The sequence below is a fragment of the Azolla caroliniana genome, unplaced genomic scaffold (genome assembly GCF_043228905.1).
Source record: "Azolla caroliniana isolate FFs.n. ecotype wild unplaced genomic scaffold, voAzoCaro1.0.p SCAF_2, whole genome shotgun sequence".
NCBI classification, from domain to species: Eukaryota; Viridiplantae; Streptophyta; class Polypodiopsida; order Salviniales; family Salviniaceae; genus Azolla; species Azolla caroliniana.
Window position 1 is genome coordinate 27,955,866 of NW_028230437.1, and position 18,356 is coordinate 27,974,221.

General features: G+C 37.2%; 2 protein-coding genes across 2 annotated transcripts; both read left to right on the plus strand.

The window, feature by feature from the left end:
• The first annotated feature begins 1,250 nt into the window (after nt 1-1,250).
• LOC147868013 (beta-glucosidase 34-like) lies at nt 1,251-5,808 on the plus strand. Its single transcript, XM_087315943.1, has 13 exons — nt 1,251-1,488; nt 2,192-2,258; nt 2,353-2,411; nt 2,865-2,940; nt 3,039-3,110; nt 3,352-3,439; nt 3,612-3,888; nt 4,068-4,183; nt 4,437-4,657; nt 4,927-4,955; nt 5,068-5,164; nt 5,291-5,414; nt 5,521-5,808. Exons 1-13 carry the CDS (start codon nt 1,270-1,272, stop codon nt 5,699-5,701), a joined length of 1,626 nt encoding a protein of 541 aa, XP_087172069.1. The 5' UTR covers nt 1,251-1,269; the 3' UTR covers nt 5,702-5,808.
• A 6,408-nt stretch (nt 5,809-12,216) lies between these two features.
• LOC147868014 (beta-glucosidase 34-like) lies at nt 12,217-16,653 on the plus strand. The gene is made up of 13 exons (XM_087315944.1): nt 12,217-12,495; nt 12,864-12,930; nt 13,024-13,082; nt 13,620-13,695; nt 13,796-13,867; nt 14,141-14,228; nt 14,332-14,608; nt 14,803-14,918; nt 15,165-15,385; nt 15,689-15,717; nt 15,814-15,910; nt 16,007-16,130; nt 16,251-16,653. The coding sequence occupies exons 1-13, from the start codon at nt 12,301-12,303 to the stop codon at nt 16,429-16,431; spliced, it is 1,602 nt and encodes a 533-aa protein (XP_087172070.1). The 5' UTR covers nt 12,217-12,300; the 3' UTR covers nt 16,432-16,653.
• Nucleotides 16,654-18,356: the final 1,703 nt, after the last annotated feature.

Below are 18,356 nucleotides of genomic sequence, written 5' to 3' on the forward strand. Positions count from 1 at the left end.
TCCCGCTAGAGACCTATGTATATGTAGGGAAGGCCGAGGGGGGGGGGGGTAACAATATTGCAATGGTAGTTTTTTTACATACAATTAATTTATTTGTGCTGTTTACGAATGAGAGAGAGAGAGAGAGAGAGAGAGAGAGAGAGACCATCATTACAAACTCATATGGCCTCGAGAAGGCCAACATTTGAAGACAATCTCTATCCGTCGTACGTTTAGAAAGAGAGATGGAGACAAAAAAAAAACAACCGTAAAATGCGCGGGGCCGACAAATGAAGCATTGAAAGACAACCCCACGGATCGAGAAAGCTGCGGTTGATAGCATTCGAGTTTCCTATACAAGAATAAGGAAAAAGGGCACTCACTAGACAAAGATCGTGTGCATGTATGGATCGGTGCACATACGCATACGCATACGCATACACATACACTTACACTTACACATACACATACACATACACATACACATACACATACACATACACATACACATACACATACACATACACATACACATACACATACACATACACATACACATACACATACACATACACATACATACTGTATTGGGGTGGATGATCTAAGGCGGTTAAATTATATCATGTGTGGCTATATGTATGTATGTAGGGGGGGGGGGGGGTTGGAAAGATGAAGAGAAGTCACGTGCAGGGGAGGGGTGTCACGTGCTTCTGATGGGCAATCTGAAACGAGCACCTCGCCACGTAATAAATGAATTCAAAAAGAATGAGCTTCAGAACAGTGAAAAGTAAAAAGGAAAGAAGAAGAAGATTAAAAAAATGAGATGCCACAAATGTAAAACAGTAATCGTTCGTTATGTATAAATCGTACCGTTAAAAAAAAAACCCATCGATGAGTATATTTCGACTCTTGCTTTCATTATAATCATAATAAAAATAAACCAATGATTAATAAATCAAACGGGACTAATTTCAATCGATGCTGGTGTAAAAATGAGCAGAGGGATGTATAAAATTAACTAAAAAAAATTTCCAGGATTAAGGATCGTAAACTGAAATAATTAAACATAATAATCCACAGCCCTGGACTGTTGGGCAGCACAAAAATAATTCAATCAGAAAAAGAAGAAAAAGAAAAGTCAGTATTGAATCAATTCGTCAGGTAGATAACGCAGAGATCATGGGTTTTGCTATAAAAAGAGAGTGAGAGGTATGTATGTGTGTGACTGAGTGAGTGAGAGAGAAAGAAAATACTCTGTTCTTCTACAAGAAGAACACGCCATTAATTATCATGGAAGCTCGGATACAAGAAAATACTCTGTTCTTCTACAGGAAGAACACATTCATCTCCATTTTCCTCCTCTCATTCTTTCTTCCTCTTTGCATGTGCATCAGAACCAGAACTGGCTATGGTGCGCCTAAATCTTCTCTCTTCCCCAATGGCACTGGAACCACTCGAGCTGATTTCCCCTCAGACTTCCTCTTCGGCGCCATCACTTCGTCTATGAAGGTTCTAAACGACAATCCCTTCCTTGCTACTAATTACATGCTTAATCATGTTTTGCTGCCCTTATTTTCACTCCATAACTCACCCCCATTTTCTTTAAATTGTAATGTGCTACTAATGATCCGCTTGTCCAAGTTTTGTTGCCCGACCACTCAGACGATGCCCAACAGTCATCTACTTACTAATGGATGATTACGAACTAGTCTCGTGTTAATTATGTTCTTAATCACGTTTCAGCGCTCTAATATGTCGTTAAATATTCTTACCAAGGAGTGATTTGTGCGAGTCTAGTGCCTAAGCATGTTGAGCGCACATATTTTCGATCTCAAATGAATGCCCACCACTAATCCAGTTAACCGTTGTAATACGTAAGAAGAGTTGTGCTAGATAACCATTAATTATGTGGTCAACTATGTTTCAGCGCACTACTCAGTGTATTAACCATCAACTAATTACGCTTTAGTTTGTGTATGTGGGGAGGGGTAATGCTAACTCCAGTTTTCCCGGCAAACCTTAGTTTGGTGCACTAATTACCCTGCTAATCTTGATTATCCCAAGGTTAAGCTAATGTGAGAAAAGGTTTCATCAAACTTTTTCCTATATTATGTATAATTTATATATAGATATATATTTCTTTGATCATGCCATGAAATCTTAGCAAGATTAATGGAGCTAACAGCTTCTAGAATTATTGTGAAAATGTCAGCATGAAGGGGCCGAGTTTATCGACAACAAGAGCGAGAACATTTGGGATGTCTATGCTCGCAGAGACGGTGAGCCTAATTTCATCTTAATGGGTAGGCACATGCGCTCCCAAGGAAATTAATTAATCTAACCTATACTCCCCTTCTTATTTTATGCTTCCAGATGCCTCAATGGACGGATCAATTCCCGGGCAGTGTGGCGACAATTACATTCAATATAAGGTTACAGACCTATTTCTACAATGTTATGATCAATCACAGTGTGCTATGTTCACCATTAACCTAATAAACATATACTATCTCCTCGAGTTTAACTTCTAATATCATAGCTACATCTAAATTTGCTTATGCTCATAACAAACAGTAACCTTATATGATATGAATTTATGGTTTATTTGTGGTGAATGACGCTAGAGAGAGACCCATTTGGTTCACGTACTTCCATTTTTGTTGGGCACATTTCTTATAACTATAGAATGGGCATAAATCCTAGTTTTAAGTGGTATACACTCAGGTTTAATGTCAGGTTCTATGATGCATCTAATATCGAAATCATGGTTATCCCAGACTAGGGCGTGACTCACTTGGTGTAATTGACTCCATTGATGTATATATATATATAGACATAACATTTAACTGTGACCATAAGTGGTTATCCTTTTGAAAATTTGCTAGAGCGATCATCAATTGCTGTTGGACATGGGGATGAACTCTTACAGATTGTCGATAGCATGGTCGAGGATCTTCCCAAGTAAGTGGCGTTTCACATGGTTTTTTCAAGGTTAAATTCTGTATCTATGACAGCTTGATCGTAATGCTTTTGTTGCAATGCCAATAATATATATATAGATGGGAGTGGAGATGTAAATGAAGTAGCCATAGCCCATTACAATGCTGTCATTGATGACGTTCTAGAGAAAGGTGAGCAATCAGCTAGCTCTCTGTGCATATGAATTTTGAAACCAAATTCATTAAAATGAATACAGCATCAAAATGTCATTACAAACCCGAATGTATAAAGAAATGTCTTCAATCGATCAGCAATCATTTATGGATCGACTGTCTACAAAATACTCGTAAAGCTTAATGTATTAAGTAAAGGCCCATGCCCTTCTGGTTGTGCTTTAGCATATGGTTTCTTGTTTGTGAAATTTGTCTCCAGGTCTAGTGCCCATGGTGTCCCTCTGGACACAAGATCACCCTCACGTTCTGGATCTTCGCTATGGCGGTGCTTTGAATGAACAATTCATGTAAGGCTTGGGAGTGATAATTCCAATATCTTGTTGAATAATAATTCCTCCTTAACACAAATTTCTTCGATACCCCTTGTGGTTGCTTATAGTTGTCATAAGGTATTCGAAACCGTAAGAGTCTGAGTTTAATCCCCTAAACATCCATCACTTTTGCTTTTGGTCATTCCAGACAAGATTTCGCAAACTATGCCGAGACTTGTTTCGCGGCATTCGGGGACAGAGTACAGTATTGGATAACTTTCGATGAAGCCAATGATTGGGCAGGGTTAGGGTATTCCACCAATCAAAATCCACCCGGACGATGCACCTCCAACATCGTTGGACAATTGAACTTGAACTATGGTACTTGTCCGGAAGGTGACTCCGGGACCGAACCATATATAGCTGGCCATAATCTGATCCTTGCACATGGAGAGGCTGTGAGCATTTACAGAAGCAAATACCAGGTGAGATCATTGCAAAGGGTTCAAAATCCTTTTCTATCTTCTTACATTCTGAGATAAATGGAACTCACCCAGCATTGCAGAATGATTATAAGTTGTTGCATGCGGACATTTTGAGTTAATTTGGTCATGTAATTGTGGAATAAACTACTCATTTGAATTCTCCGACGTTGCTCCTTAAGCCGACCCAAAATGGGACGGTCGGATTGGGCATCTGGTTCAGATGGTCGGAGCCATTGACGAATTCGACCGAAGATGTGGCGGCAGCACAGAGGGCAACCGATTTCCTAGTTGGATGGTCTCTTTCTCTTGCTCCTGTCTCTCTGCATATGCCTGTGATTTTCTCTTCTTCTTCTTCTTTTCCAATGCATATATACATACACATATAGTACTGAATTTGTCGTCTGTATGTATGCTGTATAGAGGATAATCAAATTCATGACTACACTATTTATGTACATATATATATATATATATATATATATATATATATATGTACAGATTGATGTTATGTGTAATTTGCCCCAACATTTGCCGCTCTTTGTGAGCAGGTTCTTGGATCCGATCTTCTTCGGTGATTACCCTCTGAGCATGCGTGAAAATGTGGGCTCCCGATTACCCAACTTCACGGAGGAGCAGATCGCCAAGGTGAAAGGATCTCTGGATTTCATCGGCATCAATTTCCTGACAGCTTTCTACGTCTACGAGTTTGATTTCTCCACCATCGATGATCGCCTCAGCTACTACTTGGACTGGAAAGTGAACGTGACAGGTATGGATTTGAACTCTACCACAACCACAGCCCCCATGAAACTGTTCAAGGGTTCAGGATTTAGTTTAGGGTTTTAATTAGGGTTTAGATTTTAAGTTCTAGGTTCACTAATTTTTAAAAAACTTCTAGGGTTTAGGGTAATAATTGGGCTTTAAGGTTGAAGGCTTGGATAGTGGTAGGAGAATAGGTTTGTATATAGGGTTTAGGTTCACACCATATGATCGTTTCATTGACATGACCCATGTAAGTCTTGTAATTGGTTTTGGCAGGAATACGAGACGGTGAATACATTGGGAAGGTACGTGTGTGTGTGTGCGCGCACCTAGATATTGAGCTATTATTCATGACAATCAATGTATGTAGAGGAGACTTAACACATCACTAACCCGTAAATCCGATTGCGTATGTAGGGAGAGCACGATTACGCGGTGCCATGGAGCCTCAGGAAAACCGTCGAATACATCAAAGATAGATACGATAACTTCCCACAATTTCTCACACAAACTGGTAAGGAATATTATTTGATCTTCATGGTATTAAAAGAAAATATTCAACTTCGATGAGAGAGAGAGAGATCAAATCGATATCCTAAGGAATGTTGCACTTTATTGCTCAATTATTTGTGTGTCATAGGTTGGGGTATGGAATACAATTACACTGAAGGATTTGATGAGCAAGCCGCACAAGAAACTCTCGATGATGATGAAAGGGTTGAATTTTTCCAAACTTATTATGATGAACTCGCCGCAGCTATCAGGTAGTAGCATTCGAATACATTTTTGCACGGACTTTTGTTGGTGTGATGAGACTAATATTAATTGAGAACTCCCTAATTTGTTGGTGTTTTTTTATGGATATTGTAGGGAAGGTGCCAATGTGAAGGGAGCATATGCATGGTCTTTGATAGATGGCTTTGAATTCAATTTGGGAATGGGAATACGAGTTGGCCTTTACTACGTGGACAAAGATCTCAATAGACACCCAAGGAAGTCGGCACAATGGTTCAAGGAAATGCTTGCCCAAAATAACACTGCACTTGCATAGTCCAACTTAGTAACATATGAGATGCACCTTCAGGATAGAAAGAGACATTAAAAGTTAGAAGTGGTTTCAAGAATCCTTGAATTTAGCACGATTGTTTGAATACTCTCGAGATGTCAAAACTATTGCATTATAGGCGCAATCCGAATGAGCCAAATGTTTTTCGATGGAGTACTTCATCACTTTTGAGGTGTCTCATTCAATTCCTACGTTGGGAAGGTTTGAGTGTTGATTCATAACTAAAGTATTTCCTTGGGAATATGTCAATAGAGGGCAGTACAATCTTGAAGAGCTAATGTTTTTCGATGGAATAAATCTTCACTTTTGTGATATTTGATTCAATTTCCCCAAAGTGATGTGTTGTGTGGATTCTCGAGCTATCATGATATTTGAATTTATTATGTTTTTTTTCCCGTGCACAAATGCATCATCATGAATGATTTATCTATACATTCTTTGCTTATACTCTCTCTCTCTCTCTCTCTCTCTCTTCAATTGGTAAGGGTCCCCAATGGAGACCAGGTGGTCATGGGTTCAACCCCTACATTCCATTGTGGCATCTAGTGAAATAGAGATATATATGAAGTATATAATAGAGAGGTGGGGAAATTGGGTTTCGAACCCAAGAACAATGCTTGTAGTGTTATCGACTTACAACGATAAAGAGAGAGAGAGAGAGAGAGTATAAGCAAAGAATGTAGGTGTATTAACAAGAAGAGCTCGATAATTATAAGAAATATATACATGAAGATTAGTGTTGAATCAAAATGGTTCATTAATGACAAGATTACTTGCATATGGCTAAACTATCTAGGAAAAGTTAAAACAAATATGTCCCCTTTGTTTGACAATGACTTGCACAAAGCGTGAGATTTGGGACTTTATAAGTTTATAGTATATTGGGATATCAATTATCAAATTAGGCTACAAGTTTTGTGCCATTAGAGAGTTTCTCAGTAAGTTACTAACCTCCCAAGTTTGATCACGAAGAGTATAACCTAACCAATCAACTAAGTAAAATAATATGCTATGCACAACCATGGAGCCTTAAATGACATCCACCTTTTATTCTAAACCATTGACAAGCCCAACAAGAGGTCATGGGTGAGGACAATGCAATCCATAATAGAGCTAGCTAGTCAAAGCAAAATTAGGTTCCAAAAGTGATACACCCAAGATAGAGATGAAGATAGAGATAACAAGATGTTGATAATTTAGCTTGTTGCAAGGTATAGTTAAAGAGTCAATTTTTAGGTGCTTATCAAGAAGAATTGAGAGGATATTATCTACAATTTTTTTATTTGTAGTTTGATCATCATGAATATGTTGATGGGTCGGTGTGCAATTGTGTTCACACATAAATGTAGCCCATACTAAGTGTAGATTGCCAAGGGTTTGTGCTCTTACATTAAGTATGCTGATTTCAAATGATAAATTTTTAACTTTGTCTAGTAACATAGATATAGGTAATGGTGAGAAACATATGATTAGTCAATTCAATGTCATTAGATTTGTTTATTGTGTTTCTCTAACCATTCATGTTTAAAACTACGAAGCTTATGTGAAGTTTGGTTATCAAAGCCAAGGACCCACATCCTAACTTCACTTGAAAAGTTTATCCCTAAATTTTTTTAAGGACTAACGTCAAATATAGTAAAAACATGTTAGAAAGAGAAGCATTTAGCAAAGGACCCACTAGCAAAATTCACTTGAAAAGTTTATCTATAAAGATTTTTAAGGACTAACGTCAAACATAGTAAAAAGATGTTAGAAAGATAAGCATTTAGCAATAGAGGAAGAATGGCAACACATGCAAGCATGCCTATTTGTGAAGATTTTTAATTCATACAAAGAGGATCATAACGAAAGCACAAAATATATATATATATATAACTTCAGGTTTTAGGATTGTACTTTCGAACGTCGTATCTAAGTTTGTATCCTCACAATAATATATCCTACGTGTGTGACACGGGTCACTTCAACTATTCCTTTTGTCAATGAAAGTTCCTTTGCCTTCAATTCAAGTCACGGTCATTTAAATTTACCTGTGATGCACATATGAGTTATCTTCTTGACAAGAGTTCTTACAAAACTGTGGTTGAAATAAAACCAATATATTACATGTGAAAGGACAATGTGAAAGCAACACTTTTGTACATCATGTTTAAGAGACTATAAACTTAAAACACCCCTCATCATCTTATCGACCTACTGTTGTTTATAGATCTATGATATTGCCTCCGTGGATTTCTCAAATTTTACATTTTTATATAAACATAACAGTGAAAGATTGTGCTTTGTACCTTAAGGTTGTTGACTCAAGTCTCAAATGGTTTGATGTTGCATTCATTGTACAAAAATTGCCACCTTGTTTTGCCATTGCTTGCCACTTGATTGGCAATCATGCAAATTTATTGTATTGTAGCAAACATGGCGTGACATTACACATATATGTACATTTTATGTCTAAGTTCACGTTGGGGAGGTCATGGACACCACATATTAGGACTTGGCTTAACATGTGGTAGGTTATGATTGATGAAATTCTTCAGCAAGAACTAGGAAAGTAGCAAGATTTATAGTGGGTTCCCAAGTCTGATCACTATAAGCAATTCACAATGGTATCCAAATCTTGTCAACCTTGTACTTTAGACCATCAACAAGTTGAATTGGAGGTGGTAGACGGATAGTGTTGTCGAGGAAATCCTCGCGTGTTCACGAAATGTAGCGGAACCACCCGGGTCCTGAACTGGAAGGATTCGAAGTTTGTACCAGCTTTCGCGAGAAAGTATTTAAGAGAGATTGAGAGAGATTGAGAAACAGAGATTCCAATTATGAGGTAGATTGGGAGAGAGAGAGATAGAGATAGTGATTGACTTCGATTTTGAGAGACAAGATATATCACCAATAAGATAACTAGATTTTATTCTTGTTTTCTTGATTCAATACATAGCTCCACCTGATTCTTTTTCCTCCGCTCTTTTATATATGTCCCCATGCATATGCATGTCAGGGTGCAAGACATGCATGAAATGCATGCGATGCATGTTTGCCACTTGGCGCTCATGCATTACATGTGATGCATGATGTCTATGTCAGTCATCGAAGCTCTTATGTATGAGAATTTACATTTGAAGAATATAATGAAAAATACAACTTTTAAAGAAATGACTTGGCTTAGTGGTAAGTCAATTGTGTTATGTAAGATTGTCCCTCCTTGTGGGGGAGTCAGCCGAAAAGCCGAAATCGATAAGGAAGTCGAAACAAGAGTCGGTTGGCCGAAATCGACCAAAAAGCCAAAAAGGGATACAGTCGAATGGAAGTCAATTGAATAGAAGTTCAAACGAACACACACACACACACACACACACACACACACACACACACATATACATAGTCATGTATATATGGGTGATAAGTTAGTATATCTATAGAGAGAGTCGTATTAGCTGCATGTATATGTCGGATAACTCATTGGAAAAAAAACTGTGAGAGAAGCGCGAAAGTGAACCCTTCTCGATTTTTCTCCTTTCCATGTGATTTTCGCACCGTTGCCGAAAATCTTCACGACAACGTGATATCGAATATACACATGAACATTGGGTGAATGATAAATCTATAAAATATATGTTAGAGATTTAAAGGCCACTTTTATATTTGCCACTTCGAGTGTCGAACTATCAATTTCCTTTGAGAAACTAAGAGGATCGTCAAAGTTTTTGACATGTTATGCGTCATATAGCTAATATTAGCAATCAATATGAGAGTTCAATGACTCTTGCATAAACAAAGTTTCATCATTGTAAACACTTACGGTCATATCTTGGACATCTTGACACTTCTCAAGGACTAATTACGTGAATTTGTGTTTTGATTGCAAGCTTTCATCTCAATGTGGCTTATCATTGTAAATGCTTACGTTGAGACCTTAGGTATCTTGACACTTTTCAAAATCCCGTCATGTGAATTCATGTTTATGATTGCATGCCTTGATTCTCGATGTGGATCAACTTATGAGATTATTATTCGTAAAATAGTTAATACCCAATCTTCTATTATATTTTTCTGTGACACATATTTATTTAAATAATTCCACAATTAAATTCAATGTCCTAACCATTAGCATTAGAGCTATTTATTTCTTTTTTTGTATAGTTGGTTCATTTGTAATCTAAAATTCATAACTTGAATGAGTGGTGACAGGTCATGCTTAGGTAGATGCGTGAGGGCTTATGCTACTCGACATGTTGGTTGATGATGGTATGATGGTTATGTTTTCCTGTATGACTTCTTTGTAGCCTTTGGGCATCTTTCCATTAATACTGATGTGAATCTTTTATCTCAAAAAAGAAAAAAAGAAGAAAAAGACTGGTGATAGATCCACACATCATTCATCCTTCCTAAAATGAGAAAATATGATATGGTTAATAATGGCCAAGGTTGGATTGTCCCATTGTGCACTCATTGATGGCCATGGCCAAGGTTGGATAGTTAGGTATTGCAATATTTCTCAACATTGTGGGATTTCTCTATACATATAATAAACATGATCAAATGCATGGGACGTGGTTTTCAAACTTGCATTGAATAAAAAGAATCAGATAACATAAACAATGATATTGCGGTCTATCAAAAATATCAATATTGGTGATAGAACCAATGCTCAAGGACAATAGGGTCTTTGTTGATGGACGAGTTTATTTCTACAAATAGTTTTTGGCCTTTTTTAATGGAGGGTTAACAATATTCCTCATTTCCTAAACACCCTTAAGTTTCAATTATTTTGCGACAAATAGGCAAGAACATAAGAGAAACACCAAAGAACATTTGATAGAGTTGGGGGGAAATGTTAAATAAAGAGTGCCAAGAAGCTTAAAAGAATACGACAAGTTCAAACATGGCCGAAGGCATATAAACCAGAAAAAGTGTCCTTCATACATAAAATTGATTCAAAAACAATAGAAGAATATGGGATGTTAATCAACAATTTCTCTAAACCCAAGAAAAGCGCATGTGGTAAATTTTGGAGAAACCTAAAAGTGGAGGAGTACCAAGTTAAGGGAGTTTGCTTTTCATTAGTTTACTTTAGGAGTGAGAACATAAGAGTGCAATCAAACGTTATTGTTTAGAGAGAGATGTTTTAATGTTGTCGAAAGGCCATAAAAGTAAATTACATGTGGTAAATTTTGGAGAAGCCTATAAAAGTGGAAGGTGTTGAGTCAAAGTAGCTTGCTTTTTCATGGGCTTCTCTTAGGAGTTAGAACATAAGAGTGCAAGCCAAACATCATTGTTTAGAGAGAGAGAGAGAGAGAGAGAGAGAGAGAGAGAGAGAGAGAGAGAGAGAGAGAGAGAGAGAGAGAGATGTCTTAATGTCATCGAAAGGCCAAAGAAACCTACCCACATGACCCCCCAAAAGGACGATTCAAGCTAATCTTTAATATTGATGCCCAAAGAGAGAGAGGCAGAGAAGAAGAAGACAATGTTTGAGAGATAAAGCAACTTAGAAAAGAGCAATAAGAAGTTCACGAGAGACAATAACCACTTGTGCGAGGAGGGGTAGCCAAAGGTGAGAGAACACTATGACACATTGACAAGTTACAATCCACACAAAGAGAAGAAAACCACAACTAAAACATCAATAGTCTTTCCATGTACATGAAATATGAGAGAAGAGGGGCGACGATTTTACTAATATGAAGATTGTATGTATGTATAGAGATGTATATATGGTCCATAGATGAATGTGTAGATGGATTGGGACTCTTGCATATATACATATACGGACATGTATACTTAAACATAGACATATGCTTACACATACACATACACATATCCATACCCATACGGTATACCCATACACATACACATACCCATACGGTATACCCATACACATAGACATACACATACACACATACACACATACACACATACACATACACATACACATACACATACACATACACATACACATACACATACACATACACATACACATTATACTACATAACGCATCATTGGTTGACCAATGGAACCAACCATAACTAACACGTGGCGGATGATCGTCACGTGCAGGGAAGCACGTGACTTGAGCCTGGGAAATGAAGCAATAAAAGCGCGAAACGAGCAACTTGCGACACGAGAAGATGGAAAACAAAAAATACACAAATAAATCCATCACAAAAAAAGAAGAAGAAAAATGAAAGTTGAAAAAGAATCCATCAAAATATGTATAGACTTGACTGAATGAAACAAATCCTGTTTAATAGAAAAGGGATTACTTCTTTTTCTTTTTCTTTTTCTTTTTCTTTTTCTTTTGTTTGTTTAATAGATCTCTGCTTTGTAAATGAATGTTACAGGGGATTAAATTTAAATGTATTCATTTTTTCAGTCCCAATTTGATCATAATATTAACAAAGAAATCAAACAAAAACTAAGCATTATTAAATCGAACAGAGTTCAATCAAAAGAAAAAAATAAACAAATCAGGGAGAGATTCTATGCTGTTATAAGGAGAGGGAGAGGGAGAGAGAACACAGAGGGTGGCCTTAGTAGAACAGAGGAAACCAAAATACTCTCTGTTCTACTGCAAGCAGGTCACCATGGAAGCTCAGATACTTACTACATTAATCTCCATTCTCTTCTTCGTCTCATCATTTCTTCCTCTTTGTATGTGCATAAGAACCAGAATTGGCTATGGTGTGGCTGAATCTGGCCTTTTCCCCAATGGCACCGGAATCACTAGAGGCGATTTCCCCCATGACTTCCTCTTTGGCGCCATTACGTCGTCTATGAAGGTTCGTCTAGCCTACAATCTACTTACTAATTCATTGCTATGAAGGTTCTTCTAGCTTACTATCTACTTAGTACTAATTCATTGTGTGCCAGTATGATGTTAGTGATGGTGGGTATAATGTGAACTCTAGTTTGTCTGCATTAATCTCCCTCGAACCTTGGTTTTGTGCACTGGTTATATGCTAGATCTTGGTGTAGTGCATTAAGTACCTCGCTTATATCTTCAATAATTTAAGGTTATGCTAATGTGAGCCTAAAGTTTCATCAAACTTTTGCTATATATATGCAACTGTATTTCTTTAACATGGTACTAATCTCAGTGGTATGTGGATCTAACTATTTCCAAACATTATAATTGTCAATGTGTTAGCATGAAGGGGCCGAATATATCGACAACAAGAGTGAGAACATTTGGGACGTCTATGCACTCAATGAAAGTGAGACATATCTCGTCTTAATGTTCAAGTAAGTGCCTGTGCCAAGGATTTAATGCATTCTAACCTACTCTGGGTCTTATTTTATGCTTCCAGATTCCACAATGGATGGCGCCGTTCCGGGGCAGTGCGGTGACAATTACATTCAATATAAGGTCAAAAATTTCTCTAATTCATCCAATTGATGCTAAAAGAACCATACCAACAATCTTAGTGAGCGATCACAATGTGCTGCTATGTACACCATGAATATACTAAACATATACTACTGTAACTACTCAGTGAGCTTATATGTATGTGACATAATTTTATAATGTTTTATTTCTAGTTAATGAGGCCTGAGATAGACGGTCCATTTGGCATGAGCATAATAAACATATAGTAATAATCAGTAAGCTTATATGGCATAATTTTATGGTTTATTTCTAGTTAATGAGGCCAGAATTGTAGATCCATTTGGCTTGTATACCGCCATTAATTCGTTCCGCACTTGTGTTATAACTAGGGTGTGGGCATAAACCTAGGTTTAACTTCTATGCATTTTTTAAATTTTTTACTCAACTCTAGTGATGCATATGTCAAAACTGTGATGCTAGTCAGACTAGTTTGTGACTAGCTTGGTGATATTGATGCATTTTTACTCATAAATTTAATCATGGCCATAACATGTTATCCTTTTGAAAATTTGCTAGAGCGATCATCAATTGCTGTTGGACATGGGGATGAACTCGTACAGATTGTCGATAGCATGGTCGAGGATCTTCCCAAGTAAGTGGCGTTTCACATGGTTTTTTCAAGGTTAAATTCTGTATCTATGACAGCTTGATCGTAATGCTTTTGTTGCAATGCCAATAATATATATATATAGATGGGAGTGGAGATGTAAATGAAGTAGCCATAGCACATTACAACGCTGTCATTGATGATGTTCTAGAAAAAGGTAAGCAACCTAGCTATGTCCATGATTTTTGAAACTAAAACTATGAAGTCCTGTTTTGTTACGAATGCTATGTTAAAACTTGAGGTTCCGACCCACAACTTGAATGCCATGAAGCAACAAGTTTTACCAGGAAATTCTGCATAGTTTTATTGAATCCATATTAAGCACTTAGTGTGACTTTTAAAGCTATTACTTGATGTATTTATTGAAGGTCAATGTTTTCAGATTGGGCTTTAGCATGTGATGTCTTGTTGTGTGGAATTTTGTCTCTAGGTCTAGTGCCAATGGTGACCCTTTGGACACAAGATCACCCTCACATCCTCGATGTTAAGTACGGTGGCCCTTTGAATGCACAATTCATGTAAGGCTCAGCTATCTTTGTCGGGATTAATCCGCTATCCTGTTGAGCAAATTCCTCCTGAATAAGCTAATCCTTCGGATATTTTCCTTTTGGTAAAATTTAGAGAGGATTTCGCAAACTATGCCGAGACTTGTTTCGCGGCATTCGGGGACCGAGTGAAGTACTGGGTGACTTTCGATGAAGCCAATGATTGGGCAGGGTTAGGGTATTCGACCAATCAAAATCCTCCGGGACGATGCACACCCAACATTTTGGGACAAATGAACATGAACTATGGTGACTGCCCAGAAGGTGACTCTGGGACAGAACCATACATAGTTGGCCACAATCTTCTCCTTGCCCATGCAGAGGCTGTCAGCATTTATAGAAGCAAATACCAGGTGAGCTCATTGCAAAGGGTTCAAAATCCTTTTCTTTTCTTTCTTCCCACATTTTCCAGATAAGTTTGAACTGACTCCATCATTGCAAAAAAAAAGTTGATTATTAGTTGTTTCATGCTAGCATTTTTGACAGAATTTTGGTCCTGTAATTGTACATAATCACTCATTTGATTTCTCCGACTTTGTTCATTAAGCCGACACAAAATGGTACGGTTGGATTGGCTCTCTGGTTCAGATGGTCGGAGCCGTTGACGAATTCGACCGAAGATGTGGAGGCAGCACAGAGAGCAACCGATTTCCTTGTTGGATGGTCTCTCTCTCTCTCTCTTGCTCTGTCTCTGTACATATATGCCCGTGCTCTTTTTTTTTTGTTTCCAATGCATATATACACATATAGTACTGAATTTGTAGTCTGTCTGTATGCTGCATACTCATAGACTCAGGGTACTCAACTTCATCATAACTAGTTACTACACTATATATATATATACATATATATATTGATTGAATGATGCTATGTGTAATTTGCCCCAACATTTGGCCCCCTTGTGGTCAGGTTCTTGGACCCGATATTCTTTGGTGACTACCCTCTGAGCATGCGTGAAAACGTTGGTTCCCGTTTACCCAACTTCACGGACGACCAAATAGCCAAGGTAAAAGGATCACTTGATTTCATCGGCACCAACGTCTTGACAGCCTTCTATGTTTACGACGCCGACTACTATGCAATAGATGATCGACTCAGCTATTACTTGGATTGGCGAGTGAATGTGACAGGTATAGATAGATTTGAACCACACAACAACAAAAAGTTCAAGGGTTCAGGGTTTGTTTACGATTTATTTAATGTTTTGGGTTTAGGGTTTATTTAGGATTTACAATGTAGAGTTAGGATTTGTTTAGGATTATTTTCTAGGTTCAGACAAGATTTTTTAGCGTTGCAATTTAGGGATTTGATAGTGCTTAGGGTTTATTTTGGGTTTAGGGTAGATTTGGGGCTTGGGGCTTATTTAAGATTAGATTTCGGGTTTAGGATCACATAAAGGATTCATTGACATGATTATCTTTTAATTTTGACAGGAGAACGGGACGGTGAATACATCGGGAAGGTATGTGATATGTGATTGTGGATATTGAGCTTTTGATGTAGTTTAATGCTATTCACAAAAACAAAGAGACTTATGCATATTTTAAACCAAATAAAGGGAGACCATGATTATGCGGTGCCTTGGATCATGAGGAAAACCATCGAATACATCAAAGATAGATACGATAACTTCCCACAAATTATCACACAAACAGGTAACAATTAGTTTCTTGTTGTATTAGAAGCTTATGCTTGATGATAGATATCAATAACTACGTATGCACACTACTGCCAACTATTTGTGTGTATAGGTTGGGGTATAGAATACAATTACACCGTAGGATTTGATGACGAAGCCGTGCGAGAAACTCTGGATGATGATGAAAGGGTAGAATTTTTCCAAACTTATTATGACGAACTCATCGTAGCTATTAGGTAACAGTCGGATGTGTTTTTATTGTTACATTTTAAACTTAAAATGTTTGCCTCTAATGACTCCAAGATTATCCAACAATTAATCGTAAAATATTTTGGTTATTTAATGTATGTTTGTAGGGAAGGTGCCAATGTGAAAGGAGTATATGCTTGGTCGTTGATAGATGGCTTTGAGTTCAATTTGGGAATGGGGATACGAGTTGGCCTTTACTATGTGGACAAAGAGCTCAATAGACACCCAAGGAAGTCGGCACAATGGTTCAAGGAAATGCTCGCCCAGAACAACACCGCACTAGCATAGTCCAACTTAATAATAAATAAGATGCACATTCATGATAGAAAGAAACACTCCGACTTCGAGAGGAGTATAGTTTTGCGGGGCCTTCGTAATCGTATGACTATCTAACTAATCACTTAGAACTACCTTAACAATCACGTAAGATCCCAAAATTCATGTAGGAGGTGCAATGTAAAGAAGCTAAACTTTTATCGGTGGAATAATCCATAGGTTCTGAGATATTTATTATTTAATTCAATCATAATCTATGAATGTTTAAATGTTTGTGTTGAATCATGACTACACAAATGATTCGCCTAGGAATATGCCAATAGAGGTACAATATAGAGGAGTTGAACTTTTCCGTGGAATAAATCATGGCTTTTGAGATATCTAATCCAATTCTTAGTTTGTGAAGATTTTAGTATTGAATCATGATACACAAGCGATTCAATTATGAATATGTCAATTGATTCATAATCATGATACACAAATGATTCGCCTAGGAAATATGCCAAACTTTTTTCAATGGAATAATTAATCACTTTTGAGATATTTGATTCAATTCACACTTTGTAAAAGTTTTAGTTTTGAGCCATGTCTCTACACAACAAAATCACATTGTTTTTATATGTAAGTTAGCTTATGCAATATTGCACGTGTAAAAACATGTTTGTGGGAATCAATATTATATTATGATAATGCTTACGATGTGAGATGGTTTTTGCCACTTGAAGCTTTCGTTGAAACAATTGCTCGCACTGATATGGTTCACTTGATCAATACCTTGTCATTCTCACTTCATGTCCATTTGATGTTAATGAAGTTGTAGAAATCATACAACAATTGTTTGTTTGTTCAAATTTCTAATTGCAACAAAAATATTCGCACATTTCTTAGTTTGTCCATGATAATCATCAAACTAGACTTCATATGTATTCGCAAATGTGAATAATGCATAGGCTTCATAGGATATGAAAACTAATTGGTTGTGACACTAAGCAAAGAGAGTAGTATGGTGCACCAAACCCTCATATTGAACCCACTATTTACATCAGAGGAGGAGGTAATGTTAGGGAAGAGAACTAGGTTGAAGTGGGCTGATTTTGATAGAGGTGAAGTTGAGTTGGTGGGGAATTGGTGACTTTTTATTCTTCGACGATGGAAAACTAAAGCCATGTTTGTAGAACAATTTGGGGAGGGAACATTATGTATGCAGAACTAGATAGAGTGTTTATGATGTCTTCCTTTCAGCCTTGTCAAGCTAGTCTATTTTGGTATGGTATGTTTTCATCCTTATGTGTCTTGTTCGGGGTCATGGGTTATAATCTGTCATGAATGTCTTTACTTCGATGTTTTGCCTTCTGAATGGCTTCATTCTCTCTTTATGGAAGACGAAGTTATAACTCAAGGGAGTATGTTGCCTATTCGTATATTGTGGAAGAACGATAAAAATTGGATGTTGAATCCACATCCAAATGATATACATAGTCTCTCTGAATTGTGGGTCTATGAGAATAAGCCAATTGATCACCTTTTGTGGGATCCTGGTGAGTTGAAATGGCAAATCATATTAGCGCAAGGAATGTTAGGTAAATAAATCCCATTTTTACAATACTTGGTAAAAATGGGTAGAGAATTGCTAAGGAGGGGTGTGGCTATTATGCCAACGACTTGTAAATTTTGGACATCTAGTAATATACAAGACTCTTGATTGGATGCTTATTGGAAATGGCTATGGGTCATGCAAATTCCTAAAAAAATTGTATTATTTAGATGGTTATTGATATATTATTGCATTCCCGTGAAGTCATGGATGTGGGGGCATTCCCATGATTTAAAATGTGATAGTTATGGTTCTCCCATTGAATCGGTTCATCATGTTTTATGGATATCCTATTTATGGTAAACATGTGTACACATGGGGTTTTGTGAGATGGGGAAGATTG

What these genes read in the sequence shown, in the direction of transcription:
- LOC147868013 (XM_087315943.1), top strand. Translation starts at nt 1,270, where the DNA reads ATGGAAGCTCGGATACAAGAAAATACTCTGTTCTTCTACAGGAAGAAC. An exon ending in ACGGTGAATACATTGGGAAG is followed by an intron (nt 4,956 to 5,067) that starts GTACGTGTGTGT and finishes TTGCGTATGTAG; the next exon opens with GGAGAGCACGATTACGCGGT. An exon ending in GAACTCGCCGCAGCTATCAG is followed by an intron (nt 5,415 to 5,520) that starts GTAGTAGCATTC and finishes TGGATATTGTAG; the next exon opens with GGAAGGTGCCAATGTGAAGG.
- LOC147868014 (XM_087315944.1), top strand. Translation starts at nt 12,301, where the DNA reads ATGGAAGCTCAGATACTTACTACATTAATCTCCATTCTCTTCTTCGTC. An exon ending in ATGGTCGAGGATCTTCCCAA is followed by an intron (nt 13,696 to 13,795) that starts GTAAGTGGCGTT and finishes ATATATATATAG; the next exon opens with ATGGGAGTGGAGATGTAAAT. An exon ending in ACCGATTTCCTTGTTGGATG is followed by an intron (nt 14,919 to 15,164) that starts GTCTCTCTCTCT and finishes CCTTGTGGTCAG; the next exon opens with GTTCTTGGACCCGATATTCT.